The sequence below is a fragment of the Crassostrea angulata genome, chromosome 10 (genome assembly GCF_025612915.1).
Source record: "Crassostrea angulata isolate pt1a10 chromosome 10, ASM2561291v2, whole genome shotgun sequence".
In the NCBI taxonomy this organism is placed as follows: Eukaryota; Metazoa; Mollusca; class Bivalvia; order Ostreida; family Ostreidae; genus Magallana; species Magallana angulata.
Window position 1 is genome coordinate 42,293,745 of NC_069120.1, and position 27,963 is coordinate 42,321,707.

The following is a 27,963-nucleotide window of genomic DNA, read 5'->3' on the forward strand; positions in this document are numbered from 1 at the left end:
ACTCTGTCCTGGAATTCAAACCCAACAAATCATATTGAAACATTTTTTGCAATTTTTATTTACAAAAGATGGCATGCGATTAAATTTTTCAGAAGTTGCATAATTTTTTTCTTACATCATTTGAATGTTTTCAGTGATTTTAAATTAATTTCTTTCTCTAATATTGTAATAAAAAAATATGTACATTTGTACATGCAATTTTCCTTCAATTATTTTAAAACATGAATATAAACTATTGCTAAAATACTAAAGTAAAACTGATCTAAACTAAATCTAGTTTCTTAATTCACATACATAAAACCAATGTGAACCACAAAAATAAAATCTAGTCTTAACCAACTTCCTCTGCTTTTATGTCTTTCTCATACCAACTACGTAATATAATTTTGCAATTATTGTGCATAAGATTATACATTCATGTGTGAGCTAGGGAAAAAAAAGTCATCATGGATTAAAATTAAATTTCCTTTTTATTTGCAATTATTGTGCCTAGGATGATATATGTTTGAGGGGTGAAAAAATCATCACAGATTATTAAAAATTTTAATTTTTGTTAAAAATATGACTAGTTTTCTTACTATCAACATTGTATCTTGTTAATTTTTGTAATAATCTTATATCCGCTCCTAAAATATCTTGACGTCATTTAAGATTAAATAAGTAAATTGAGGATTCCCTTTTAAGCTACAATCCTGTTTCTCATTAAAGAAGTCAATATAAAATGGATACAAATCACAGTAGAGTGCAACATCATTGTCTCAGAGCGCAAGATCCCATATACAAGAATTGTCTTGTGGGAGGAATATTGGATTATAGCGTAATCAGCACCGAAATGTGGGAGAAAATGTCAAAGTAACTAAAGATTTTTTCTTTCTCCTTCCAGGAGATCAAATCTCATTAAAATCTCTCAACTTGTTCTAAAACGCATCTCGAATGATGTCTTGTGGTAAATATTATAAGCCCTAATGATTTCAAATTTCTGCAGCATCAAGAAAAATCTAAAGAAAATTTATTTGTCAAATTCACTATTAAGCTATATAAACTACTAGCTGGAAAAATCTTCTCTGTAATAAATGTTTTTCTTCTATATCCCAATAGGGAAAATTTCCAAAAACACATTTGAAAAGGGACTTGGCAGAAGTCAAAAAAATATATAATATATAATAATGTAATATTATTGAATATTTAAAATATTGTAACTATATTTTTATGCATTCAGACAATATAAAATGTCTGAATAACAAACTGACATTTACTGTAACAAATGTTACAATCAAATATATAAGTACCATTTGACCACCACCACTGCAAGGTTTTAAAATAGAAATAGCTCCACTTTGAATAATAAAAAGAATAAAGCTTGTTTTAGGGGGGTAGAAGGTTCAATTAAGTGCAATAAAACTATTGTAAAAGGCAGTAAGACAGTGTATTGCAATTATATATAGGCAGCAGCCAAACAGCAGTGAATAGAATAAAGAGAAGCAAGGAGAAAAATCAGTCAGACACACAATCTATCAAAAAAACTCCAGTTGCTCATGCAGAATGGATGATCAAGAGAACTGTTCATAAAAAAAACCAAATTTTTATCTTCTCAAAACCAAACATCGTTTAAAATATATATACATACAGACAACAACATTAATAAAGAAGACGCTTTGGTGTACAGGGCTACACATGTCGTAAATATCCCCAAATATTACGTATATAAAAGTAAAAGAAACGAAGGAACTGAAAAAATTGTAACTAAAAACTGAAAATTGAAAACATAAATATTTCTGGAAATAACTTCTACAAAACCAGAAAAAGAAATAATGAAAGCTTGAAAAAAGGAAATAAAAAAAGAACACAAAGAAATCACGAACATAAATCTTTTTTTTTTTTTTCAAATGACCACGTTAGCGTGATGGAAATTTAAACGCAATTTTGTAGAATATATGTTTTTTGAAAAAGGGCAATTTTGTTTTTGTAATTTGTGAATTTTCTTTTCCTTTTCAGTTTTCCGGAAACATTCTATTCAGCATGGGAGCATCTAGAGCTGAGAAATAAAAATTGCACACAAATCCTTACTCGCTGTGGTCAAGTGGCTTGGCACTTCGTACGGTGAAAACCTACCAGTAGGTTTGTCTCGGATGAGTTTACAACTCTCAACTTCACCTATGCTGGAGAAGAGAGCGCGGATTTCTTCTTGGGTCATCGTTTGGGGTAGGTAGTTGACAATGAGATTTGTGTTACTTGGTCGGTCATCGTTTTGTGACCCCGTGGAGGAAGGTGAGGTTGTACCACCATTTTGATGCAGACTTGGAATGGGATGATGGTCCAAGGACTGAAGGTCTGGCAGAGGTTGTGATACCTATAATAAAAACAAAATACATTATTTTTATCCATTATTCTATGTATGCCAATCTTTTTTTCTACACTGAGAGAGAGAGAGAGAGAGAGAGAGAGAGAGAGAGAGAGAGAGAGAGAGAGAGAGCCCACTCCCATTAAAATTCTATGGCTAGTGCTATTTCTGATTTATAAAACAACTACATCACATAATTACATACATGTAAATCTATTTTCTTATTTGATTTAATTCTATTTTTATTTACATAAAGAAAGTTTTGCCTATGACGATTATGTGTTGAAATACAAATGTGTATAGGGCATGGGAAATTTAAGCATACTTTATCTTTTAATTAAAAAAAGAAAGTTTAATTATTGTACAAAATGTTGTACAGAGCAATGAAATATATATTATATCCCTGATCATTCATGAAACATAAAATTTTAGCTTTTATTGTTTATTCTCTAGTTGGCCATCAACTCAATATGTCACCCCATTCTTTCTGCACACAGTTTAAAATCCCAATTTTAAAGCAACAGCTGTCGTTTTACCTTAACATAAAAGGTATTATATATGGGAGAAATTATCATCTGTCCCAGTCCTTGGCTTCATGGAGATTTAAATTTTACTTCTGAGAGTGTTCCAAGATCGTTTACACAAAAAATGTGAATGAAGTTTAGAATGTTGGGGATAATTTGATTCAAAAGGTGAAATGTGAAATTCTAATGATAGTAGGTTAGCTTTCAACATAAAAAATTCAGCAGTTATGCATATTTGATTTCCTCTCTAACATAATGAGGATCATGAAATTTTCATTCTGACAGAATAATTTTTTATATCAGAAACATTACATGGTGTATATGTTGTTATTACCTCAATGATCGAGTCCTTCCACTGAAGATCCAGAACCTAAATTTTAAGAGAACTTTTAGGTCTGGATACAGAAAAGTCAAAAGTACTTCTCAGATTAAAATCTAAATTCAAAATGTTGGACAGAGGACTGGCCAATTACAATTTACTAAAAAAAAAAATTGTAACAAATGATAGCTGTGCTGGAGACATGAATTCTGTTTAACATCACCCACGCCCTATATAACAGCTGCTCCATTCAACTATTCATGTTACCCTCCTTTCAGCAAAGAATTTATTAAACTGATAGAAGTTTTATCTGATATATCACCATGTAGTATAGCCCCACAAACCCACAAGAATTCTACAGGCTATGCCACTGTGGCTGAACTTGCAAATCTTATCACAGATTGAAAAAAAAATGTCTATATACACAAACTTCAGTATAAAAAAAAAGCTTTGATATTCTGAATTTTTCAGAAACATTTTTCTTCTTTCCTAAATAGGAATAAATAACTGCAATAAGACACATGCAGGCATAATTCTGCTTTTGTTTATTTATTGTATAACCACAATATTAATTATTCATAACCCTCATCTGTTCATCCAACACAGAACAAAAAGTAATCAAATATGTATTGTCAGAGTGCAAAACTAAACTATAAGTAAAAATATATTTTCAAAAACTTACTAGTTTTTGTTGCTGGGGCAAAGTCATCAAGTTTGGAAATGAAATCATTCTGTTTGAATTTTCCTGCTCTAACTTTAGTTGAAACTGAAATCAAACAAAATAAAATCCAAATAAAATTATGTAAAACAAATCAAGTCTATTTAACGCAATAAAATCAAGGCTGTAAAATAGATTAAACTTGTAAAAAGTAAGTAAAAATAATGTAGATTAAACCTCTTGTCAATCAAATGCTTTCCACCATTCTTTGTTACAACTGACACTAGTGAATTTGTTTCGGAAGCACAAAGAATTTATATTGAACTGAGTCTAAACAGCCGAAATCGATAGAGTCCCAAAGGAAATTCTTTGTCAACACCTCCAGATGGTCCCGTTAGCCAATCAGATTGCAGGACTAAACTAACGGCACGAGCGATCTGTCACCGTGACGAAGCGACTTGCAATGGCCTTACAGAATCTTGGCTACTTTTTTGAGGTGCTAGTTAAATTATAAAGGTGCGAGATAGGCATTGCTATAACTAAAATTTAAAGGGTCTAAATTAAACTCAGGCACAGAATGAGTTCAAGTTAAAGGGTCAAGAAATATGGTATACTTCAGCACGTGCCGCTGGTAATACAATCGTGTGCCCGGCATCACAGGAGTGTGCCCAGGTAATATTCAGGTATTCGTTATATTAATCAGTATAACAGTGGTCCGGTAATATACATATAACTTTAAAAGCTAAAAAAAACCATTTACAACCATCACTTAATTCACCCCCAGTGTCCACGAATACACGTGAAATCGAAATTCCTTAAATTTACTGTTACAACGCCATTCGATTTTGTCGAGTTTTTTAATTTTCAACAATAAAGTTTCACCTATCATTTGTATTAACAGTACAATATGCTATTTGTAAGAACGCATCGTCCCCCTTACCTCAAATCTTTAGTTTTACAGTAGAATTCGAATAATATCCACTACAACCGCTAAAACACAGCTTGCAAAAAATCCATCAAGATCAATGTTGATGATGTTGAACAGTTTTTCCGGAAAATGACGATGTCTGGTATGAAACGTTTATTCCTACACGCTTTGAATCTCCTAGGCGATAAGAATAAACTTATTTCAAAATAATATTCAAATGAAATAAATATGAAAGGAACTTACGACGCTGCTCCTCGCACAAACTGAATCTATTGATGATGAAAAGAAAATAAAGGCAGGAATATATAGTTAATTAGTGAAACGTCACTGAATAATTATCATATATTAGGTTTATCAGATTATGTACCATGTATTTTAGCTAAAATGCAGAGACTTTCTATATTAACAAAGAAAATGTGAAATTGACACTTTTTAAAGCAAAATAATTAGGAAATAAACAGAAACTATTTTTTACTTCGGAATCTTTTATGCAAATTAGGTGATTTCGTCGGCTACAGATAGTAATATATAGAATGCACACTGTTTATGATTTTGTTAATGAAAATGGCGTGTATTTTTAGGGGGTTCTTAAAATTATGATATTTTGATTATTCTGCGATGAAAGATTTTGATATGACCATTATCCATGTGATAGAAATAGCATATATCATACGAGAGGTCTTTATTGACCTTTAACCTGTGTATAACTTTGCTGTTGAATCTTGGGAACATGGCGGACAAGAAAGGCGACTCTGGTTTGTTTACAGTTGCTTAGTTGCACAATACTGCTCGTTTATCACCGATTGATGTAATCATCAATCCTTAAAGTTTTTATATAAAATATAGAGTTTATGTAAAAATTCTAACACTGTACACACTGTCGCAAAATGTCGAATTTTATAAAGTTACGCATTATCATGATGGCAGGCTGGCTCATGTAGTTGTTCGTACAGTGTACTTGTTGCCTACACATTTCGTTTCCATTATTTTTGGAACATACACAATTCTCGTTAATTCAAAGATAAGGGCATTTAAATTTGATTGTGCACATGGCATTTTTAGGTAAACAAAAATCAAACATTCACTTCCTTAGTGGAGGAGGGGGATGAGGTGGTACATGACACCTAAACTAGCTTTATATACACTTGATCACATTGTGACTTTCTGTGCACAAACTAAAATTCAATTTAGATGCCTTAAACTTTAATAAAATTATATCACCCAAAGGTGTATATTTTGAGTTCATCTGTCTTAGAGATATCATGAGTATTAATTGCCATTTAACTCAGAAGAAATCTTTAAAGACAGTGCCCTGATGCATTCAGATAAATTAAAAAAAAGTTCATTTACTCTTCTGTGGGGAGGATGGGTGTAAATTAAAATTTCTATTACATAATTTTTTGTCAAATCTTATGTTTAGAATAATTAATATGATCGCAAATAATAACATACACTATATATAGATTATTTATAGATTATTTTTTCTGATTTAATAACAAAACGCAGGTCACTTTAAATACTCCAAAGTACCCTGAAATCAGTGTGCATGGTATGAATGGTCATTTATATTTTAATTATCGTTAAAATATATCGAGATGTATAGAGTGGGGTCTAATGTCAATTGAATTTTCCAGGGAGAGGTTCCGCAGACTCTCTTGACCTCGCTCATGCTTTTAATCGGTGCATACCACAGTATTGATATAAATGAAAAAAATGTATCTACATATTTAATAAGAAGCATATAAAACTTAATGTAATAATGATATGGAAAGTTAGAGTAATTTAGTTCTTTGAAAGTTTAATTTTGTTTAAATAGAGTTTACTTGCATGTTGTAGGTAGTGAATCGGACAGCACTGATGAACCAGTCGTAGGAAATGTAAATAAATTTGCAGTAGTTCCACCTGGCTACTCAGGAAGACCAAAGAAAGGGCATTTGATTTTTGATGCATGTTTTGAATGTGGTATGGGTGCCATATATTTTAAATTCATTTTCTATATGTAAAAGATGTATTTAAATGTGTAAGCACAATATTTTTTGGGGTATGCAATATGTATAAATTAAGTATGCACATGGAAAAAGTTCTTTATCCCTTTATTTATTTTCTTTGCTGAACATCCAATGCTTTTAAGTAAACTTTATACAATGACAAGACTGTTAATATACTTTCGATAAATATAAGAATGTCAATATAAAAATAAATACTTAGTTTGTCCATTAATTCAATTTCAAACAAGCTAGAGCTATGGTGAACAGAATTTAAGTGAAAAAGTTGTTTTGAAATAAATAGATGAGAGAAAGGTTACTGATTTCTACGTATTTTAAGGTAACCTCGGACGAGTGGACTACATTACGGAGTACGAATATGACCTTTTTATCAGACCAGATACATGCAATCCAAGATTTCGAGTTTGGTTCAACTTTACAGTGGAGAATGTTAAACAAGACCAGGTTAAAAAATAATTTGTTTTTTGTTTATCAAATATTAGAATGAATCTGAAGCATATTAATCTAAATTTTAATACTTGATTGTTCATTTTTCTGTTTTTCGTAAGTTTCTTAGGATGATTTTTGCTTCATCAGAAGATTGTCAAAAAAGTATAAGTTAAGCTATATGTAGGCAAATGTACATTATTTTCTATTTAATTAAAGGTATCTGTCTTTTAATTTCAGAGAGTCATATTCAATATTGTCAACTTTAGTAAGACAAAATCTTTATATAGAGATGGAATGTCACCTTTAGTGAAATCTACCAGCAGACAGAAATGGTTTGTAATAATGAACTTTGAATCAATGTCGATCAATAAATAACTTATATCTATTTTGAAGAAAGGAAATAGTAAAAATACCGTACGCTTTTCTCATATTGACGATTGATTTCAAAATATGAATCATTATAAGCCATAAGGCAAAAGACTAACTGAAATTGACTCTCTACCCTTCTCTGATTCTTTTGTCATTTGAAATAGGGCAAGGATACCTGCAAAACATGTGTATTACTACAGATGTCCAGACCACAGGAAGAATTACGTCATGTCCTTTTCCTTTTGCTTTGACCGGGAGGATGATGTTTACCAGTTCGCGTACTGCTACCCCTACTCCTATACTCGTCTCCAGAATTACCTGGACAATCTGGAGAAGAAGGGCATGGACTTCTTTCACAGAGAACTGCTGTGCCTAACAGTGGTAAAACTTTGGACTGTTACGATAAACATGCAGTCGTCTATACTGTATACAGGGTTATTTTTGCTCTGAAATATTTTGCCCAGACACAGTATGTTTAAAAGAAATAATTTGAAACACTGAAATTTGCCAAGTCTTAAATTTGCCCTCAGACAACAAGGGCGAAAGGGGCAAAAATAAAATTGGGGCGAATATTTCCCTGTATACAGTATTAGTCAACAATTATTATAATTCTTTGAACATATATACTCATCAAATTTTAAGGCCATTTTCTAAAACTATTGAAAACCAGTATTTTTTCTTTGGAACTGCATGCAGTTTTACTAATTTTGATACCAGCAATAAGTGATGAATGTTGTTAAAAAGATTTAAAACTTCTATTAAAAAGGTATTGTTTGACTAAAATTTTGCATATGAATTTTTCTTATGAGTAGCAACAGAGGCGACTTGATCTAATAACCATTACACATCCAGACAACCTGGATCCAGATGAGAACAATCGTATTGTATTTATTACTGCTCGTGTTCATCCCGGCGAAACACCGGCATCATACTGCTGTCAAGGTACTCACACTTGCCAACTATTCCTTCTCGATCTATGACGTAAAATTTTCTTTTTATTTGATTAACTCCCAAACTAATTGTTCAGGGTATGGCAAGTAATTTGATATTAAAAATATTTATTATTGAAGACCAACAGATTTCCAATTTTGCTGTCTTCCTAAAATATGATTTTTGACGTCAAGATGACATGTTTTAAAGTATTAATAAAAAAAGAAATTTTACCATTATTAAGACTGACTGAATTTTATTTTCAGGTTTCATAGATTTTTTAATTAGCAATCATCCAATAGCTAAAATCCTTCGAGAACACATAGTATTCAAAATTGTACCGATGCTGAATCCTGATGGAGTATACTTGGGCAATTACAGGTAAGAATTTCTTTGAAATTTGATTAGAAATTGCACTAGGTGTTTCTTTTCACATATTACTTACACAAAGGAAAAAGAAATGCCAATATACTGGGTTCTTAAAATATGGATATTTTATTGGGTAAAAATCATGCACTTTCTATGTAACAAGCAGTGAGCAACATTACAATATCAAGAAACCAAAGTATGGCTCGAACCAGTAACCTTTCGGTTTCTAGCTTAACACCTCTTACCACTTAGCCATGTGCTCCTGATTAATATATGTAGTGTTTTGATGTAGTGTTTTGAAGGATCAAAACACACAATAGCTTAACAAATGCTACTTTTGTTTTTTAGATGTTCATTAATGGGTTTTGACCTGAATCGCCATTGGAGTGAACCTTCCCCTTGGGCCCACCCAACATTATACGCCACCAAGAACCTCCTCATGGAACTGGATCGCAGTGATGTAAGGGTCTTCATTTATCAAATGTCATATCAAACGTTATAAATAAGTCCATTAGCTGATGATATTGTTGCTATTTTATTCTTATAAATGCATACACTAGATGAATTTTCTGCACGGCAGTCATATGGCTTCTATACTCTAGATAGTTTCACAAAAATGCTAATGAAGATATCTTTGCATAAGTAATTTAGTTCCTTAATTTTGTTGGTGATCCTAAATTTTGCTACTTAATATTGAACTTCCTTGTTAAATTTTCCATTGATCAAGGCATTTTGTTTTGTAAAGCATATCTGTATGTGAAAAAAGAAGCAAAGTTTTAGAGGGCTGAAATGTAATATGGTTTTAAGAATTTTCTTGATAAAAAATTGAAATTGGTCCTGAGAGTGGTTTCAGTCCTTTGTTTTGACATTAATTTTGTTTTTTCACAATTTTTATGATTTGAAATAATATGAAACTACATGTATCATAGAGTATGATGTATTTTTTAGTGCAACATTGAATTTGAATTGTGCACCAGCTTTTATTTAACGATACTGCTAATTGTCAAACAATGTTTTTTTTTTTTATAACTGCATACTTTTGGTTACAGAAACACACAACTGACTTCTACATAGACCTGCATGCCCACTCCACCCTGATGAACGGCTTTATGTATGGGAACACGTACGAGGACGTCGAGCGGGTGGAGAGACATTCTGTGTTTCCCCGACTACTGTGTACCAACGCTGAGGACTTCTCTCTGGCCAACACCAACTACAACAGAGATGCCGTAAAGGCAGGGACCGGCCGAAGGTAGGTAGAGCCATAATAACAGGACCTCAGACTTTTAGTAAAATGTATTACTAGTATTCTATTTCTTGCATCAAAACAGGTTGAAAATGATGCTGGTTTCAAGCAAAATATGCACAGACTGCTTGGCACAGTGTTAAATTTGGACAAACCTTGTTGATTTCAAAGAATGACCAACAGTGAAATAGATAGACCCATGTCACATCACTGTTTGACACATACTATACCCAAAGTCCAAGCTCTTGTTGAAAAAATGGCTCTAACATTGTATCACTTTGAAAGCATGATAACTCAACAAGGGCCATTTCTTACTTTTTTAATTGACAATTGTTTGCACTTTGTTAGGTTGTAGTTCCGTGGATTCTATTGTTTGAATGATAGATGAAGATTGGGTTTCATAATTTGTTCAGGAAGTAGATTGTACGGTAAGGAGTGTTCATAAAATTGGTGGAAATTCCTGCAGCTTTCACAGATTGTAATATTCTTACAGTAATGGTTCCTAAGGCCCCCATCAACAATATCAATATAGTTTTGTCAGAATGACAATATATTTGTAGGATGTCTTCTGCTTGTCATCAGCTAATCTTATTGTAATAGTAGTTTAAATAAAACTTTTCTTTAACCCATTTTCTACATCCTATTCACATGCATCCTTAATTGTGGATAGCAGTTTGGTTTCGTATTTTGCTGAAGTTTTAAATTTTTTTAATCTGACTAATATAAATAGCTGGGCTAATTTAGAATCCATAAATAAACCTTTAATTTTTGAAAGATTAAATGTAAATAATGGACAACGTATCTCATTTTTTATTATCATTTTATGATTAAGGAGAGGTTGTGCAGGTCTGCGATTTAGTTAGGTTTAGAAGGATTGGCAAACGCTAACATTTTCAAAGATCTTTGATGGATGGGATGGAATATCATGGCGGGGGATATTAATTTTACTTGGAATCGAGACACTGGGAGACCATGGGAGTGTAGGAATGCTAACAATAGGCACTTAATTGCAAAAAAAAAGAAATTGTGTGCACTGGACCCTATACTGCAGGCACAGATTTGTGTGTTACAAGGTGCATTACAAATCGGCCGCTGATATCATATGTTTAGTAATTATGATATATGTGATAGCGACAAAAATTTGATAAAGATTTATAACTGATACTTATTATGACATTCAAATGTCCTCAAGGTTGTACAGAGGTGGGAAAGAATGTCTGATTTCGATGTCTAAAATTGCAGTCAAAGACTTCGGTGCCTAACTGGATACATGTAAAATGTCTGTCTGGTCCAAGTTTAATCTTATTAATTGTTTTCTTATCTTTAAATCACACAAAATACAGTATGTCTTAGTCCTACGCAACAATCTCGAATATTTGTCTTTAGAAAGAGCAATTCTAAGGCTTGGTCTTGAAGAGACACGGCAACCATTTTCTTGACAACCGACAGTATGAGTCTTGGTACACTTATACGGACATTCACAGAAAGAGCAAGAGGTAATCTGAGGATCCATTGCTTGTCAATATTTTATACATCCATGCCATTGTTTGGCCACAAACTATTCCCCTGATGCAGTGGTATTCCTGAACCAAAAATCAATACCTTTTATGTGTTTTGACCATAAAGTGTAATTAGCTTAAAGGGATGCGATCCCCCTCATCTTTCTTTGGAATCACTTGGTGCCAACGTAGAAAGCTGAGATCATATCTGAGATTTCTTTTTTTGGGGGAAATGAATTTACCTGATTTGTTAGGTAGCAAAAAGTTGATATCATATGAATCAGAAAGATGGCAAAAGTCACTGATCAAAATACAGACAATCATTTGGAAACTTCTTATTGGAATATCATGTAGAATTGATGAAAAAAATAAAATTGGATTTTGTTTAGTTTTCTTGGAAATGACAGGAAAAGGAAAATCAAGAAAATTTGATGTACTGGACTGTTTTAGACAGAACAATAAATAAATAATGAGAAAAGCCTCTGAAAACCATTTCATTGACGTCATAGAAAGAGAAATACAGACAAAAACTGGCTTGCGTATTGTGATGCAATTTCTCTGACATCTTTAAACAAGCTAATTGACTTCTATGTTGTTCCCGTAATCATTAATTGATACAAGAGCATCAGATAGCTAAGGTCCATTTCCTCGGGTTTTATGAGATGCGAGTAGTGATTTTGTTCTTTTTATCCGGGAAGTGCTCTTTCTCGGATTAAATAATTTATAAGTCTGAATCAGTAGTCCACTGTGTTTTTTCTTGATTGTGTTTTATTATCACAGAATAGTGATGGATGCATGCCGAATTGCTTCTGTATCATGGCATATAATGCAATTTAATCCTTACATTCTGAATTATTTTTGGAAATTGATCAGAGTACTGTTTGGATTTCTATGATTGCAGTTGTTAGAGTCAGATGGAGAGTATGATAAAAGTCGACATCCATATATCTAATAAAGTATTATATAGAAAGGGTTTGGTACTCAAATTTTCTGATTTTTTTTATATCTGAAGTATTGCTGATGACAGGTTCACAAGTGTGTACATATAAAGAGAGAGAGAGCACTGTTTTAATAAGCCGTAGTAAAATAACAAATTATAAGCTACCAAATTTTTAAAGTTTGAAAGAATCTAAATAGGTCCAACACATAGGTTTACTAGTTTTTATTGCTTATACTAAATTTACAATTGAGGCATTTATCAGAATTTTAATTCTTTAATTACAAGTGTTATTATCAGAATTGTTTGGTCTGTATAATAGCAGCTTTTCGATTTATATCATGCAAAGAAAAAAACTGGGCTAAATAAGCAATAGTTAAATAAAAGTTATTGATTAAACTAGCAAACCCCACTCGGCAACACAGGATGGACACTATCAAATAATAGGACACAAATTCCTGCAGTTTCCGCTTAAATTGCTGTTATTAAACTGTTTAAATGTGATTTTTCGTAGATTTGATCAATATGCTTTTGTCAGGCACAGTGGCTAAACCAATATTTGAAGTGGCAGTATCGATTTACAAGTTCTCATACATGCTAAAAGCATTTTTTTAGCGCTGGAAAAGGTTGAACGGATTTGATAAATTTCAGCATCTACCCGTGTTTTTTTTCCAGCTGTTTAGATTCATATTACTAAATCCAGATTACAACATTCTTTTATACATATCCGGTTTTATTCATTGGGTCTGATTTTATTAAGTTTTTAAGAAATTAAAATCTCCAGTTGCATATCTGTTTATTATTATTTAACTATTATTGTTTACAAAACATTTGAGGTAGCTCCTTGCATGATAAATATTTGCTTGTGAAAGGGGACAGAATGAAATAAAAAATAAAAATTTCTATGCATTTTCCAGATTTCTTATCCAGTATCTTCTAGAGTATTGTGTAGCCAGCAAATTAAATGCAACCACACCTGTTCTATTGTTTGCACTTGTAAGATTGCATTTAAATTACCAAGCTGTGAGTGTCATGTAATATAATTTATAAATATGATGACACTTTCAATGCAGCCAACTTTTTGTCAATGAAAGTGATGTGAAAAGGATGTGACGTTAGTTTCTCATGGTCTGTATCATCCCGGTTCACTGAGTGCAAACTTAGATCTGTCAATTTCTTGTTCAGAGGATTTCTGTATAACCAATTTGTAATATTTACATTCTACTGTGTTTTTCCATTAAATTCCGTGATGTTTAAATGCCTCTAAATGCAACACCTATTCACTGCGTATGAATTTACATGTAATTTACATAAGTAGTTCTCAAACAGTGATTTCTATGTAATCGGTTAAAAAATGTATTTCATAAATGTTGTCAAAACACCATGTTTTATAATTATTCAACAAAACAGTTGACTTTATTGTTAAAAGCAACATTTCAATAGTTATTTTTCATGGATTATATTTTCATGCTCGTCGATCTCATCTCAACGGTCTCTGTGAAAACCAGTTTAAACCGGTATTACAAATCAGCTGTTCTTGCTGTTACTAATTTACTCCCTCCGTGGTCTTCACTTTATATCGATTTATTTCAGTAAACAATTGATTTCTTCAGTAAGGGAATGTAAATATAAGCATTAAATGATTTATTTTTGACGTCGTCGTGTCAATAACTGCCGTCAGATGAGCAGACAAATTATCATAACGCGCGTTATTCAATTTGTCTGCTCACCTGACGGCAGTTATTGACACGACGACGTCAAAAATAAATCATTCAATGCTATATTAAAGCTTTTTCTCTCATCACTTCTATAAATATAGAATGAGGGTTTAATTATTCACAAAATTCAAGGATAAAGTCAATAGACAACACACGAGGCCCATGGGTCTTATCAGTCACCCGAGTATTTTCACATCCACTGAGTATTTTCACCTTCATTTCTAGAGCTGATGGTCTATGAACAAAATCAGCTCTAATCATATTGATTATTGTTAGCTTATTTAGGTGCAGATTGTTTTTGCATGAAAAACAGACTGAATCACTCTCTGGCAAAAAAACCCAAAACAAAACCAAAAACCCTTCTATAAATTAATAAGAAATTTATTAAAATTTCAATTTTTCCTTGTTATTATTTATATAACCGTAAAAAAATTCTTAAATCATCTCATTTTGTATTTTAAAAGAACGAGGTACAGTTTCAGTCATATTTGGCCCTGTTTTAGAGTGATTTTTAAAAAAAATTGCAGGAAATTAAAATTTAACGTTTATTCACACAAGAATACCCATAAATTAAGAATCTATAAATAGTTACATGATTAGATGTTCAAAAGGTTAATTGTGACATCACAAACAGTGCAAATTCCCGTATTTTTCGTTAAAATGAGCTGAAGACACAAGTTCCTTAGTAGTTTTTTGAGTAGAAAAATATGCCCGCAGCTGTCGCCCACGATGAAACTTTATATACACACATGTTCAAGATGGCATATGTGTATTTGTATGAGATTTAAACAACTTTTGAATTTTAAGGCATATATTGAAGGAAACTGTACCTTCTTCATTCTTCTATCGGCTCTATTTTGAGATTAATTGAATCAGATATGGATTTAGTGATAAAAAAGACAATGGAATGCATGGACTGATGACATACATTTTTCTTTGACTTTCTGATTGTTTTTAGAGTGTATGATTTTTTTTTACTCATTTTACTTAATGATTAAAGAAGAGATGTGTAGAAATAAAAGATGAAATTTTCCCTACTTGGTTTATATGGTCTTTGAAAGAAGCAAACATCACTGATGCAGGTTAAATAAATGTATGTTTTTTGCGATGTCTGCTGCTTTGTAGGGTGACTTCTCCATAGGTTTATTTTTTATTTTGATCAAGGACCAAGAAGAACATTAAAAAAAATTCCTAATGGCAGAGTGGCAATGACTCCAGGGGCACTGCCATAAATGGTTGTGAGGAGAAAGGGGGGGGGGGGGTGACAACTGAACATTCCAAGATGCACAGAACAATATTTTCAAAGAATAATTTTATTTATACATTAATTTATATTAAATTCAAATAAATATGAGAGCTGTATGAGTCTCACCCTTTACCAAAGGAACCCTGACGCAGGGTTACATGTATCAAATTTTGATCGAGACCCCCTTCCTTATTAAATTAAAATTAATAGGTATTCAGAAAGGAAATTATTAAATAGTATGCAAACTCAGTTTTATTTTTGTGTTGATCTTCAGTACTGAGAAGGCTGACTTTCTTGCAAGGATAATGAATTTAGATGATTTAATTAAAAATTATGAATATTTTGTGATTATCTAAACATTTTCTGTTTTCATTTTTAATTAATTAAAAATTCCTTTCAAGGTAGCTTGAATTAGTCTTTATAAAAAAATTTCTTAAACACTGTATTTAAATACAAATGATTTTTTTTTATTAGGAGTACGTGGAGGGTATTACAATTTCAGTGATTTTATTATTTTAGGAGTATATGTGTACTACAATATCTGTGATTTTATTATTTTAGGAATATATGTGTACTACAATTTCTGTGATTTTTGGGAGTTGATTTTAATCAACTCTCCTATGCAGTTACGCAGACAAACCGAAAGTTAAACAGTGTTTGGACCTCAGCACAAATCATTGCTTCTTACAAGACTAAGTTCTTGAAAATAATTGATAAATTCGATGCAATGTATGCTAAAGCATTGTTTTTCAAGGAAATTAACTTATTTATAGATATACCTTGAAAATAGTCAGATTTTAAATGGTACAAATAATTTAAATATTTTTTGTAGTCGTATGTATTCCTATGCCAGAGTTCAATATATAGTCTCGTTCAACTCAATGCTCGGCTGTCTCCGTAAATCCTTGTCGGAGATTTACAGTGTCAGCCGAGCGTTTGGTTGAACGAGACTAGAGTTCAATATTGCTTGGATCTATACAATTTTCGAGAAATATTTCTATTACTGATACAATATAGTTTGATTAAATTAATTTTATCTTTAAATATTATTTAACATGATTAATATGGGGGTGTCTCGACATTCTTGTCGAAAATGTCCAAAAATTCATATTATAAAATTGTGTGTAATTCAAATTAGAAACTACATGTACTTGTCATGCAAAATAACATATCATTGATTTTAAAATAAGTAAACATTGACAAAATCAACTCCCGTCAGTTCTTCAGTACTTTGATATTATTTTAGGAGTACATGCATGTATTACATTTTCTGTTGTAGGACACTTGGAAGCTGTTTGGATGAGAACTCCCATTGTTACACACTAGAGGTGTCCTTCTTCAGTTACCAGACCAACTCCGCTAGTCAGGCTCTCCCCTACACAGAGGAGGGATGTATCCTTTGCATATATTGTAAATCACATAGTCAAAGAGAGATAACTCTGAAATAAATGTGTAACAGAGGCTGGGTGTTCATCAAATTATCCATCAGAACCATGCACCTAGATATTTTCCATATGATTTTTCAAGCAACATACTTCTATTTAGTAGAGAAGAATGGTAATCTCCAAATGCTTTAGGTATAGAGTTTATTTAAATTGAATATTTACACAAAGATCACATCTTTTTCGGGAACCATTTTAATAGTCTTTAAGATGGCAGTCAAATCATTCATCTCTTCTATTAATGCATATGAATATGTTAATTGATTCTTAACAGCTACTAAGATATGAAACTTGGCAGAAATCTAGCAAGAACTTTTTTGGATTACTACAAGTTGATGAATGTGATAAGTGCTAAGCCAAGCAGCAGTATTGTCCCCAAGCCTGGCCGATTTAGTCTCCGTGACAGGCAGGCCGAGCGGTCCAACACTGACCCTCCCAATGAAGGTGGAAGCTATAGGTAAAGTTTTATCAAAATCATAATTTTCTGATCAATCAACATGATCAATCAATGCCAATTTACCATTAATTTAAATAACCAGTTTTGAACAGACGTGAATAAATTTTAACAAATAAAGTTGAATAAGAGAAAAAAAAGAAATTAAAGATGAATACATTTTGATTCTGTGATTTTTTTGGGGTCAAGTTTGATTGCTGTTTTTAGAAGAACCAGATATGCTGAATGTTTTTGAGGTATAATGTAAAAGCACATTGAAGGACTCTGGGGGAAATTATTTAACACCTTTATTGATATACCTGGCGAAGGACCATATAGTATAGCTATAGAAACCAAATATACTTCTGAATCAATACTGGTTTTGGATGGATTCAATTTTTAAGGTCATCAAATGACTTGTTTTGATACCTAGAAATGCATGTAGTATAATGTATAGATCTCTTATGCCGAAAAAATTAATGATTAGTTTTTCAGGCTACATTGTATCAGTTGCTCCTGTAATGATTGATTTTATTGCATTTTTTGGAAAGGGGATTGAATAATGGAAATTTTCAACTTCAGTTAATTAAACCATCTAAGTTCTCCCCATTTCAATTTAATCTTTCATTAAAAATTAAAATACTTGTTTTACCATATCATATTGTAAATTTTGGCCTTAGAAACTAGATATTGATTTTCGTTGTTGGTCTTTCTGTACAGATTACCAGTATTCTAGATTTGAAAACTGACATTTTCAGGGTTTAAAACATGAAACGTATATATACTGATTTCCATGTGCATATATACTTATCTAGGTTCCCTAGGTTTAAACCAGCAACTTTCTCATATTCAAAACACTGACAGGTAATCCTTAGTTCATATCACCAAATTCTCTTAGAACCTGGGCCATTTGGTTTCTCCTTCACTTATATAAAATGGCCTGTTTTCTTCATTCATTAGCTCTCTTTTCCTATAACGTAGTATCCTTATATTCCTTTTTCATTAATCCATTGGCAGTGTTAATATAGCTGTAACATGTCTGTGGTTTCAATGGTTTTTTACAAACCCCTGTCTAGAGACTTCACTTTTTTCTCCATTTCTTGTTTCTCATTGCACATTTTGACTTTTCAAATGGGGTATTTGTAACTTTTTTTGGGTTTTGTTTTTTCCACAAGCATTAAGCCTGCTTGAAAATCTTGCAAATAAAGTCTTTATGATTGAAGCCAGGTAGTTAGTTATCTGTGCTCTTTAGATCAAAATATGATGTATGAATTTTTATTACATTAGGATTTTTTCTGCGTAACTGATTCTAATTGATTTATTGTAGTCATTATTTGAATGTTTTCCATCATAATCATTTTAGCTCACCTGTGTGTAGCTTTAGGCCAACATGTGTGAAATATGCACACTTAATTTTTCTTTTTTTTGCAGTCATAAATGCAATTACTGTATTATGTTTAATAAAATATCATCCTTATTATTTGTAGCAAGGAAAATAACTAGCCTAAAGAGCAATTATTTTTGCAATGATTCTTTTGAATTAATGTGGAAATTTCAATAACATGAAAATCTTCATCCAAAATTGTGACGCTTGCTTTGGGCCCCATAAAAATGGTCTGAACTATGATGTACTTTAATTAAGTATGCCAAACCAAGAGCCACACTAAAGCTTGAATTTGTTTTCTGCTCTTTTGAAAAACTTATCACTACAGTGTCCCATAGTGGGATTTATCATTGAAAAAAATAATTATTGTAAGACATTGCAACCTACCGGTATTTGAACTCGGACATGATCTGCAAAATTTTTACTGTTTCACATTTATTATCTCTTGATATCATACATTGATGTGAGTATATAAGTTGTTTTTTGTTGGTTTTTTTTTGGCAATACCAGGTACATGTACTTGCAACTATTATTCTCCTGTGAAACAGTAAAGAAAGGATTTATAGATTGACTGCACCACTTAGTGCTTTCTAAATGGTCAACTCGAAGCAATATGTATTTATTTACATATCATCACTGTGAAATGTTTACAGAGTGAATTTTGTAACCCAAATAACTTACGTATTTGAATATAATAAAACAACCCTCAAACCCCTACCTGTTGCTGACCCTTATTAATATTTTGATTATTTAAGACTAGTGTTAGGTTTTGAATACTGTAAAGATTAATTAAAATTACTGAGACTATGTAAAAACAATGAAAAGTCCATCAGATTATCTTTTCACTATACTATCCTGTTTATATCTTATAAACACTATATTTATGTACATGTATAAACTTACAAAATATTCTACACCCATAATTTCCTGTATACATATCACTCGATCATGATCATTCTATTTATAATGTACACTGTATATATCACATTATATAAATAGTGCCTGTTTGGGAGGGTAACAGTTGAAATTGACACCCCAAGAAAACCATTGTCAACCGACGCGAAGCGGAGGTTGACAATGGTTTTCGAGGGGTGTCAATTTCAACTGTTATCCTCCCAAACAGGCACTATTTATTTTGTTATACTGAATGTCTTTTTTAAAATTTTTAAGAAAATTTTACTGCTTTTATATAGGAATAACGTGAATTCTACAGCGACCCGTACGCGCATAATTTTCGCGCATGTAATATTTTTTAATGTTACCCGTTGCCAAGTGCGTTGCTAACGCTGAGGGTAATAGTAAATATTATTAACTGCGTCTTAACCAATCAGATTTCAGTATTTAACATGAAAGTATAACAATTATATTTAATAGCAAATCAGTACAATATGACATAATGAATTTTCATTTCAAATTTGTTATTCATTTAATTTATCCATGTAGTTTCTCTGCTGATCGCTTAAAGATTATCTTTACAATTTTGACACAAAAATATTGTTGATTGTAGATTTGAGGATCGCAGCATTCGACGATCTTACCAGCGTGACTTCAGCATCAACAGCAGCAATGCATTCTCAGAATCCTCATCCTCCATCAGGCTCCAGATGAGAGAAAACCGACGCTACTGAGAGACCACAATTAGTCGAACTTTGTGATGAACAATGGAATGTTTTTGTCATTTTTCATAGATGCAAATTAACATTGTATAATTGGCTGCTTTTCAAAGAATATCACGAATTGCAATTATCATTAGAAATGATTGGCATCAAATTCGAAGAAAACAGACAATGAATGACATTACATTTTATGAAAATGTTGCACATATGTTTAGAGAGAAGCAATCATTTGGTTGTATAGTTTATATTTTCATGATACATTTTTACTCATGTGATGCTATTTTCATATTGAGAAGAGTCAGTTGACTGTGATAATATTTTTATGTCATAATTTATGGCATTCTTAGGAATGGCAGTGTCTATTTATTATAAGGCCACCTCATAGATTTGTTTGATATTGAAATGGTTTTTTTTTTTTATCATTTGTTGATTTTGACATCCAGCAAATCCATTTTAAAAGTGTGCCAACAAAATGTTCTGGCATGTCTGTGCACAAGTATACTAACCTATGTATCTACATGTACATATTCAACAAGTGTAGGCAGGCCAGTAATCCAGCATATTTACATGCATCTGTCATTATTCAGTTTGAACTGTATCAAGAAATGCTTTTCAGTGAAAACTGCTAACTGAGTATGGACTTGATTTTGAAGATTGCTCAGTTTTTCAAGTGATTATTTATAAAATTAATTGTTTAACATAGATCAATTAGTTGTGTTCTGCAGTGGTTAAAAATTGCTGTAAGCCTCTGTTGCAAATACATGTATAATTGTTTGCATTGAATTTAATTAATATCCAATCTTCTAATTTTAGGGAGTTATCTCCCTTAGTAAGCTCTTATTTAGCCAAATAGATAAACAGTAAATGTGAGTGCAGGACCTGTAATTGTTAAATGATATGGTGGTATGTTTTATTTGATTTTGGATATAATACACTGTACAATAAATTACAATGGAAGAGGAGACAAAAACTTACTTCCTCAGCAAACAGTAAAGACCGACATATATAGAGCAAGGAAATTTTTTAAAACATGAAGTCCCTATACAGGTAAATATATTGTATTGTTTTGGCACACTATGCACACTACATGTTGTATTGCTGGAACTTTAGATTGAACTGTCAGTAAACCAAAATATGTCTTAAGACTTTTATCATTACTGTAACCAAGCCTTATTTTTGCTGTAAACGAGGTACATGTATTACATATGCTGGCAATAGGCTTATGAAAGATACACAAACAATATCTGCTCTTAGACATTTTATTGCTGCGGACTATATTGTTTTTTGTCTGTTTTTTTCTCACTTCTACAAGTTAAATAACTATTGTATTTGAACACAAATTCTAATAGTCACACACAGTTCTTAACTGCCTTTTTCTAAATAAAAAAGATGCATTTATTACATGCAATACTTTTTTTAACAGTGACTGCATGTAGTTGAGTAGCCTTTTATTCATTCAAGTTCATTACCATATTAAAGGCCATAAAATTAAGAAAACTTTAAATCTCGGTCTCACTTTTCCACCATTGGTACACGTATATTTTCCTTTAGTTAAATTAATACCTGGACCAAAATTGAGTCCAATAGCTGACTGCTTACTTGTGATTTTCTTGGATTTCTGAACTGCAGTGTTATTTTCTTAGAGTCTGTGTGCACAACATGTCAGAATTTTATTATTTTATTGAGTCACAATATCCAACCTATATATATTTTATCCAGTTGTGGATATATTTATACAAGTGTATTCATATAACCTGTTGATTTTTTGTCATGGTTTATTGACTATGGATTTTTCACCAATAAATACTTTATATAGTTACATTTAGTATTCATTATCTTTTTTAAATTAATATGTTAATGAGAACTACACTCTAGGTTAGACAGTCTTTATCCCAGCATATAGGGAATTGTCTTGTAAAATCATGCAAAATCTGTCCAACTTTAACACTCGATGCATTAACTAGACTACTTCCTATCAGCATATCCCAGAATATATACAAAATCATGTAGAGCAGAGAAGTTCATTTACCAAAGGTTTTGAAGACCTCAACAGACAGTAATTTCAATCAAGCCAGGGAAAATTATACATGTATAAACATAACATTTTAAATAAACTTCTTTAATAAAGCACTGCAATTTGGATTTGCTATAAACTTTTATCTGGCAAGTTATTTGTGTATTCAGTTTGAATTTAATGACTTTTAAGATCTGGAAGAACAACTGCACCAATTCTGCTATACAGATGTGTTTTCATTTCAAGTGTGGTCATTGTAACTGTGTTTTACTGTTTCTACTATCTTTTAATAAATGTAGCACTTGATTTATTCTCCCTGCTGTTGGTCAAGACAAGACCAGATTTGAATTAAATGCTTTAAGAGTTATTGCCCTTCAGTTTGCTGTTAAAACTTTTCCATCCTGTCTGCAGACAAGATGGTACTGTGGTTTCATTAATATTCTTTGGGCATCAAATTTCATTGACTTTTTGAGAAAATCAGTTTCAAGGATTAGTATTTATACTCAATTGAAAATTGGTATTCCATGAGTATATTGCATCCCAAGAAACCCTGCACTGTCGGTCTCGCTTCCCTTACTTCTTGGGTACAATGTAAGAGAAGCAAGACAGACTGTAGGTTTCCAACGATGTGAATATATTGATGAAACCAAAGTGTATGTTGTATTCTTTATCAAATATTCTTATCAAGCTTGCTTTTTTTTTTTTTTTTTTTTTGATATAATAGGCTTTCTTTGCAAGTTTTTTTTCTCAAAACAAATAAGATTTCTTAAGAGTTCAATCATACCAAATACTGTAAACATGGATTTGATTACATACGTTAACATTCCGCAAGTCAATAAATCTGCAGAAATTATCTCCGAAAGTTTACTGTAGAAATTTGCTCCCTGGATAAACAATGACAATAAATTCTATGCTCTTGCAATTAAAAATTCCCAAATGAAACAGTTTATACTCAGTTTTACATTGTAAATCTGCAGAAATTATCTCCAAAAGTTTACAGTAGAAATTGCAATTAAAATTACCAAATGAAAAAGTTTATTCTCAGTTTTATATTGTAAAATTATCCATGTTCACAGTACGCATTCATCCACACTCATAAAAGAATCAACAAAACAAACCCAGAGTTAGAATGTTCTCGCTGATAATTTATTCCATCATTATGGAGCTTCCAGTCAATATTGACTACAGAAGATCTTGTACAATACAGAAACATACAGCCAACATATACTAAACGGACATATGACTAAACAGCAACTATCAATGTCAATCACGGGAGTTAAGTAACCATGGAAACTTGAAGACGGGATTTGATCTCTACGGTAAAAAATAACACAAACAACCTCCACATATTTTTCTGATGAGATTTTTGTTGTCTACATATATATATCATAATGCATGGATATTTATACATGAGATACAATGAGGTTTCCGTGGCTAGTTATCTCCCTTGTTAAAAAAAAAAAAAGATGATATTTTAACAACAAAAACATTGATAATTGCGACTACACATCTAGACAGATCACCTGATGTGTGCGGCTGTACAGGAAATAAAAATATATATGTCAAGACCATTTACTTCCATACAGAAAAATGGGATAATGAAGTATTTACAAAATGTCGACAACAACTTTTGTATATTTATATGTGGGAATATATTGCCATGTCATCTCAACTGTTTTTTGATTGCAAACCTTACATCATCCATCTTCACTATCATAGACCATTCACATCATTGCTAGAACGTCAACAATGTTGGGGAAAATCATGGAAAAAAAAAGTCTGAAATCATTTAATGTATGATAATATGAGAAAGGGGGAAAAAGCATTGAATGCATATCTATTCCTTAGTTTAAAACAAAATGCACAAGGCAGTATAAAAGATTTTCAGTGTCACAGATCTATACCCATTAACTGGCTCAAAATTGTCAAATATCAACTATGAAAACAAGATTGTATTTTATGAAAAAATTTCAGCATTGATTTTTACTATACTGTGAAGTATAGCATCAAGATGAAGAGAGAATCTCTTAATTTAAATATTATGAATCACAACCCCGACAATTTTAGAATTACAAAATGGCAAGATTGTGGACAAAAACTGAAATTCTTCCCCAACATTGATCCTGTCTTACTTCACCTGAGTCTGGTTTCCTATCAGAAAAAAGGCATCAACAAGGGTTTTGCTCTAAAAATAACAGCATCAGAAAAAAAGGTCTGTCATCTAAGCACGACCCTTTCAATTTGCTTAAGAAACATTCAATAAAATTATAAATAACTTCAAGAAAATACAGAAAAAAAAGTGGAAATTCATATAAATTGCGTAAATTTGTTTGCAATTGTCCAGTTGTCTATCAGATCATTCAAAAGTGATAACATAAATAATAGGAAATACAAAGAACAAGTGTCGAGTCTGTACAAAGAAGGACAAATAAACAAAAAAAATCCTCATGTTGTGAAAACATTTCTCTATTTTAGAGAATGCTTACAAATTCAAATCTCTGTTCATACAAAGAAAACAACTGAAGACAAGACGAGGCTAGCGCCTTGGAGAAAAAAAAATATTGTCTTATTGTCCGAAAAATACGGTAATAATAAGCAGATAGTCTCTGTGGTCATTTACAAGTGTGCTACAGAACGAATTCAATGGAAAATGTTGATAGTAACAAAATCATCCAACAGAGGCATGCTGATCACTAAATGCATTACATGTTCTGAACACAATTTAATTCTTAATGTGTGATGTAACAAATCCATTCTTTGACATTCACATGGTTTTACAAGCATTATCAATAAATTAATATACATGATCGTTGAATATCTCACTAACATCAAACGCAGTCATGGAATTTTTTTTCATAATACCATACACAACAGAATCGTTTCCTTTTACAGAAATAACAAATGTGCACAATAAATTTGCATTGAAAGATAAATCATATTTGTGAAATTTAGGAACTTAATGTTTCATGACCCTGAAATTTATTCATGAAAGGGGGAAGGAAAAAAAACAAACTTAGCATAAAATGAACCAATTTATAATGTGAATAGATTCACTTATGTAATGAATGTTGCTTTTCATTTCTTTCACAACCTAAATGTAAATTCCCTCCCCTGATAACAAAATAAATTCTCTTTGGTATCAAGGCAAGATACTATAAGTGAAGTAGAGCGTTTACCGTATATCATTATTCCATACTATTATGCCTGTGTTCACACAGCGAGATACGAATACATTCAGAATGGCAGAGATGCCTCTGCTACGTGTTACTTCAATATAATCATGTTTCAAAACAAACATATCAACTTACAATCAATTTCATGTTTGGAGATGAAAATTACTTTATACAGTTAATGTTCATGACACATATATAATATAATATAAAAAAAAATCATCTGACATAAATTCACTACTTAATAAACAGGAGATTACAGAATGCTTAACACATAAACTTAAGTTTCTCATCAACTTCAGCCATCGATTTAATAAGGAATAAAATTCTCTAAACATCGTCACTCGTTCAGTCACTCGTAAGTTCACAATGTACATGGTACACCTCGCAAACCGTGTCATTGAAATTGCAAATAAGAAGTTTAAAAATATACCTTCTTTGAAATGATTGTAGACCCCTTGCCAAGGTTTACGGTAAAAAAGAGTCATTCATTCTGTACGTATCCAACCATGTATTCGATCTAGGTCACCTATATTCTTCAAACTGTGGATTAAATGCATTACACAAAATCATATCTCTATTAAAGGGGAAAAAAATCTTTCACATGATCATACAATTTTGAGACATATGTGAAAAAAATATGGAAAATGAACAATGACAAATAAATAGAAAAAAAAGATAACTGTAAACATATATATATATATATCTATATCATACTAATTTTAAAATTCCAACAAAAAAAAAGAAGAGAAACTGTCTTGACCTCTGAGGTCAAATTCATGGAAATGCAACTATTCAAACACTGCATGATGTTTTATAAATATAGTTTGTACTATTTCCGAGTTCTTACTATTTTGAAATCAATTAGCCCAGGCTTTAGCTATATATAGTGATGTCAATACTAAAGTGCATATATAGAGACAAAAAGTGGGTGTGTGCTAGGAGTTGTACAGAAATAATCTGATAAGCCAGAGAACAAAGCCACACGAGGGGGTAACGTAATGGTCAACAGAAACGCGACGGTCTCGTTTCCTCAACATTTATATTCACGTAGCACTACATCCCTGTTTGTGTAGAAGAAAAACAACCAAGAGGGTTAAAACACATAAAAACATGACATAATGACCAAAATAAGAAACAGAAAATAGATCAATGCATTTTTTCGGCTCCATCTTTGTTAATTTTTTTCTTTCGCCAATATTTATCCTTTTTCTTCAATTTTGAAACAATTTCATATTTCTAATATCATGTACAGGTAATTTTTTTCAATCCAATGTTTGGACATGCAGATTAACCAAAAAATAATTAAATATAAATATCAATACTGTAAGAGGCAGAAAAAATGAGTAAATTCTGTTAAATGTTAATACTAAAGCGATAGACAAATTAGCTTCTACTTGTAAAGCTAACAATATAAATTAAAATTGCGGCATTTGTGGCTCAGAGACTATTTCTTGCTCAAACAATCCTGATGTGTCTTTTTGGTCAGTTGTGAAAAAATAAATGTTGTTTCAGTCAACGACAAGATCAGCACATATAAATAAAAAAAAAAACTGGGCTTGGCCAACCAAAGGAGAGGGGCCACAAATGGGGATTAAATGATAACGAGGTGTTAGGAGAATGGGTGATGATTTTATTACTATGAGCTTTTTCACAACCAAATGTTGTTTTATACTTCTGCTCGTAAAGATAAAAAACAATGAGCTGCACCAAATCAATATTAACTTGTGTAGATGTGTTAAAAGCACCTTTCAAAAATATGTGTAAATGAAGTTTGAACATTTATTAGGTTAAACATGGCAGTTATAACAAAAATGCACACAGAAAAAGATTTGTAAAAGCCACAACTGACAATGAGACATTTCACAAGAATAAGATGTTTAGAAAAACTTATTTTACCTATTCTATCGTCTTTTGAGATCTAAAGCAACTGGAAATAAAACAATTTTCTAATGCAGAGGGTAGAGGGGTTGGGAGGGGGCCTTCAAAAGGGGCGTACGATTTTTTTTTGTTTCCCCAGTCCTTTGGCTTTCCAAAAAAGACCCAGTTTAACATAAAAACAAAGCACCATTTTTAAATAAGAACCATGACCACTTCCATCGAACATGAACATTCTCGCGATGGTCACTCTAGACAGAAAAGTCATATAACTTATAAATAACAAAAAAATTTACAATAAAGACGAGATTTGTTTCTGAACAAAAAAGATGTATGGGATGATATATTATTGTGACATGAAATAATCAGGCTGATCGGTGTCTTTTTCAAACCGCTTAGCTTCCTCGGCCATACATTCTTTTATCTTGAGGATTGCTGCGGATTCGGTTTGGTCCTGCAAAATTACACAATATTAGCGGTCAGTTGCTGCTCGCAAAATCCTGTCAA

At 31.8% G+C, this 27,963-nt stretch overlaps 3 protein-coding genes across 24 annotated transcripts in view; 1 reads left to right on the forward strand and 2 right to left on the reverse strand.

The window, feature by feature from the left end:
* Positions 1–5,058, reverse strand: part of LOC128165728 (ELAV-like protein 1) — a 14,177-nt gene extending 9,119 nt beyond the window's left edge. For 3 of the 8 annotated variants that reach the window (XM_052830530.1, XM_052830534.1, XM_052830528.1), the window contains exons 1-5: positions 4,783–5,058; positions 3,867–3,950; positions 3,200–3,235; positions 2,068–2,350; positions 1–8 (exon numbers count right to left, since the gene is read on the reverse strand). The exon at positions 1–8 is cut by the window's left edge and continues 96 nt beyond it. In XM_052830530.1, coding sequence (XP_052686490.1) covers positions 1–8; positions 2,068–2,350; positions 3,200–3,235; positions 3,867–3,914 — 375 coding nt within the window. In that variant the 5' untranslated portion in view covers positions 3,915–3,950; positions 4,783–5,058. Of the gene's footprint in view, positions 9–2,067; positions 2,351–3,199; positions 3,236–3,866; positions 3,951–4,079; positions 4,231–4,782 lie in introns of those variants that run through there. The other 5 variants (XM_052830536.1, XM_052830535.1, XM_052830529.1 and 2 more) reach the window with 4 other exon arrangements.
* A 248-nt stretch (positions 5,059–5,306) lies between these two features.
* Positions 5,307–22,215, forward strand: LOC128166589 (cytosolic carboxypeptidase 6-like). 2 transcript variants are annotated; one of them, XM_052831858.1, is made up of 13 exons: positions 5,307–5,525; positions 6,607–6,732; positions 7,096–7,220; positions 7,443–7,537; positions 7,739–7,955; positions 8,387–8,516; positions 8,771–8,885; positions 9,222–9,333; positions 9,923–10,125; positions 16,799–16,911; positions 17,244–17,418; positions 18,210–18,258; positions 20,286–22,215. In XM_052831858.1, exons 1-12 carry the CDS (start codon positions 5,501–5,503, stop codon positions 18,253–18,255), a joined length of 1,482 nt encoding a protein of 493 aa, XP_052687818.1. In that variant the 5' UTR covers positions 5,307–5,500; the 3' UTR covers positions 18,256–18,258; positions 20,286–22,215. The 2 variants fall into 2 exon arrangements, with proteins under 2 accessions (XP_052687818.1, XP_052687817.1); XM_052831857.1 differs by lacking the exon at positions 18,210–18,258.
* A 1,317-nt stretch (positions 22,216–23,532) lies between these two features.
* Positions 23,533–27,963, reverse strand: part of LOC128166083 (single-stranded DNA-binding protein 3-like) — a 45,752-nt gene continuing 41,321 nt past the window's right edge. For 13 of the 14 annotated variants that reach the window (XM_052830997.1, XM_052830993.1, XM_052830987.1 and 10 more), the window contains one exon: positions 23,533–27,910. In XM_052830997.1, the coding sequence (XP_052686957.1) occupies positions 27,803–27,910 (108 nt within the window). In that variant the 3' untranslated portion in view covers positions 23,533–27,802. The remainder of the gene's footprint in view (positions 27,911–27,963) is intronic. The other variant, XM_052830998.1, reaches the window with a different exon arrangement.